Source organism: Lissotriton vulgaris, unplaced genomic scaffold (genome assembly GCF_964263255.1).
Source record: "Lissotriton vulgaris unplaced genomic scaffold, aLisVul1.2 SCAFFOLD_1669, whole genome shotgun sequence".
In the NCBI taxonomy this organism is placed as follows: Eukaryota; Metazoa; Chordata; class Amphibia; order Caudata; family Salamandridae; genus Lissotriton; species Lissotriton vulgaris.
In genome coordinates, this window is record NW_028245311.1 from 236,665 (window position 1) to 240,198 (window position 3,534).

Genomic DNA, 3,534 nt, shown 5'->3' on the forward strand with positions numbered 1-3,534 from the left:
CTCCTGGCGAGATTTCTCAAAGCGGGTCGTCGGATTTCTCAATGCAAGTGGTCGTGTCCGGTCACACCACTGGCATTGAGAAACCTTCCTTCGCATTGACAAAGCTGCGGCTTGAGTAGAAGCAGCTGCACCCTCTTGTGCTGCACATGGTGCCTTTCGCAATTATTTTTACAGGGCGGGACAAACAACAGGAGATCAAAATCACCACGAACGGCATGACTCTTACGCACTCCGATGCTTGCGGAAATCTGAGTAGACCGCCAGAGTTTTTTTGTCACTTTGCGAAGTTCTTCATTGAGGAACTCCGCATAGGCTTAATCTTACCATGAAAATATAGATACCAGTCATATGTTAAGAAACAAGGGTGAGTAGAAACATTTTGGGTGGAGTAAAATTTAAGACATTAATATTGTGATTTTTATGGCAATTAGTTGATTTTTGCAAGCACTAACACTTCTCTGTGTCAAGTAAGGACCTTAAGAGTTTTGTTACTTTCAGATACTCAAATTGTGGATTCTGTTGCAATTAAAAAAAATTCAAGGCCTGAAATTTCTTTGGAGGTTGCATGCGGGCAGCCTAAGTTATCCTGCAAGAGTTTCTTGATGAATCCTATTGCAACTACAATATGTGCTCTCTCATGTAAAGTCAGGTTGTTAGAAGCTTTTCTGCAACTCAAGATACGCCTTACTTTTCACCTGGTGTGGATGCATTTCTCATGTTTAGTGAGATCTCCTTTCTGAGTAAACCGTTTCTGGCTTTCCCCTCCTGTATATGGCTTTAGTCCAGTGGGAATTCTCTCTTGTGAAGTGACATTGTATTCGAGACTAAACCTTATCTGACATTCAGAACACACATAAGGCATTTTTCCCCCGTGTGAGTTCGCTCATGTCAAGTGAGAAGTAATTTGTAACCAAAACGTTGCTAGAATTTCGAGCACTCATAATGCTTTTCCCCAGAGTGGGATCTCTCATGAAGCATAACTCTGTCTTTCAGATTCAAGCTTTTATGGCATAAGGATTTTCTCCAGTGTGGAGATTCTCATGGTGAGATAGTATTTTTCTCTGCAGCTTTTCTGGCATTCAGAGCACTCATAAGGTTTTTCATCAGTATGGACTCGCTTATGGTTAGTGAGGCTGTGCCAATCAAATAGGAATTTCTGGCATTCACCGCATTCGTAATGTTTTTCCCCTGTGTGCATCTGCTCGTGTAGAGTAAGATTGCGTTTAAAATTGATTCTTTTCTGGCACTTGGAGCACTGAATTATTTTGATGGTGTGTTTTCTTATGGCACTTGTAACCACCTCAACCTCTGAATCTTTTCTGACATTTAGAGCACTGATAATTTTTTTTCTCTAGTGTGGATTCTCACATGTTCAGTGAGATGAGATTTTTGGCTGAAACATTTTAGGCATTCAGAGCACTGATATGGCTTTTCTCCAGTGTGGATTCTTATATGCTGAATGAGACTGCCTTTTTTCCTGAAACATTTCTGGCATTCAGAGCACTGATAAGGTTTTTCCCCAGTGTGGATTCTTATATGCTGAATGAGACTGATTTTTTCACTGAAACATTTGTGGCATTCAGAGCACTGATAAGGTTTTTCCCCATTATGGATTCTTATATGCTGAATGAGACTGATTTTTTCACTGAAACATTTGTGGCATTCAGAGCACTGATAAGGTTTTTCCCCAGTGTGGGTTCTTATATGCTGAATGAGATTGCTTTTTACACTGAAACATTTGTGGCATTCAGAGCACTGATGAGGTTTTTCCCCAGTGTGGAATCTCACATGTGCAGTTAGAAGTGATTTAAGTCTGAAATCTTTTGGGCATTCAGAGCACTGATAAGGTTTTTCCCCAGTGTGGGTTCTTATATGCTTAGTGAAACTGAATTTGTTTATGAAACATTTCTGGCATTCAGAGCACTGAAAAGGTTGTTCCCCTGTGTGGGTTTTTATATGCACTGTGAGAAAGTGTTTTTCACTGAAACATTTCTGGCATTCAGAGCATTGATAACGGTTTTCCCCAGTGTGGATTCTTATGTGCAGTGTGAGACTACTTTTTGTACTGAAACATTTCCGGCATTCAGAGCACTGATAAGGTTTTTCCACAGAGTGGGTAAATGCATGTTTATATAGAGTCGATTTGAAACTAAACCTTTTCTGGCATTCAGAGCACTGATAAGGTTTTTCCCCAGTGTGGGATCTCAAATGTGCAGTTAGAGTTGATTTACGGTTGAAATGTTTTGGGCATTCAGAGCACTGATAAGGTTTTTCCCCAGTGTGGAATCTCAAATGTGCAGTTAGAAGTGATTTAAGTTTGAAATATTTAGGGCATTCAGAGCACTGATAAGGGTTTTCCCCAGTGTGGGTCCTTGTATGTTCAGTGAGTCTGATTTTGTAACTGAAACATTTATGGCATTCAGAGCACTGAAAAGGTTTATACCCAGTGTGGGTTCTGATATGCCGAGTGAGACTGCTTTGGTCACTGAAACATTTCTGGCATTCAGAGCACTGAAAAGATTTTTCCCCAATGTGGGTTCTTACATGCCGAGTGAGACTGCTTTGGTCACTGTAACATTTCTGGCATTCAGAGCACTGATAAGGTTTTTCCACAGAGTGGGTTAATGCATGTCGAGAAAGACTTTGTTTGTTACAAAACCTTTCCTGGCATTCAGAGCACTGATAAGGTTTTTCCCCAGTGTGGGTCCTTGTATGTAGAGTGAGTCCTCCTTTGTCACTGAAACATTTCTGGCATTCAGCGCACTGATAAGGTTTTTCACCAGAGTGGGATCTCATATGTTTAGTGAGTTTAGATTTACGGCAGAATCTTTTTTGCCATTCAGCGCACTGGTAAGGTTTTTCCCCAGAGTGGGTTAATGCATGTTCATTTAGAGTCGCTTTGAAACTAAAACTTTTCTGGCATTCAGAGCACTGATAAGGTTTTTCCCCAGTGTGGATTCTCATATGCTCAGTGAGATAAGATTTACGCCTGAAACTTTTTTGGCATACTTTGCACGGAGAGTGGTTTTCCCCAGTGTGGATTCTCATATGCTCAGTGAGATAAGATTTACGCCTGAAACTTTTTTGGCATACTTTGCACTGAGAGTGGATTCCCCCAGTATGCATTCTGTCAAATTCTGTGAGATAAGATTTATGGCTGTGTCTTTTTTGGCACACGTAACTTTTTCCCCCAAATTAGGTTATTTTGCCTTCATTGAGGTGGTTTTGAACACTGAATTTGGTCTCACAGTCCGTATTTTTATAAGGTGTATACCTAGTGTTAATATCTCTGCGATTAGTTTTCTCTTACTTATATGCCATGGTAAGAGGGAACCCGATTTTAGAGTCAGGCTTGTTTAGATAATGTTCAGCATTTATCTCTAAAAGAAATTGTGTGTAATCTTCTTAACACTTGAATTGAGCAAACTATGTCTTGAAGCAGCCCTGTAACACCTGTCGAAATGTTTCTAGCAGATAATAGTCTTTAGGTTATAGCCTATCCGGCAGCAACTTATTTTGTGACTGAAGATTTTC

General features: G+C 40.3%; 1 protein-coding gene across 2 annotated transcripts; it reads right to left on the reverse strand.

Moving 5' to 3' along the window:
- Window positions 1–1,326: 1,326 nt before the first annotated feature.
- LOC147666483 (uncharacterized) lies at window positions 1,327–3,171 on the reverse strand. Of its 2 annotated transcripts, XM_086949053.1 has the most exons (2): window positions 2,761–2,964; window positions 1,327–2,679 (listed from the first exon to the last, which is right to left on the reverse strand). In XM_086949053.1, exons 1-2 carry the CDS (start codon window positions 2,962–2,964, stop codon window positions 1,327–1,329), a joined length of 1,557 nt encoding a protein of 518 aa, XP_086805179.1. The 2 variants fall into 2 exon arrangements, with proteins under 2 accessions (XP_086805179.1, XP_086805180.1); XM_086949054.1 differs by having other exon boundaries at window positions 1,327–3,171.
- Between the last annotated feature and the right edge of the window lie 363 nt (window positions 3,172–3,534).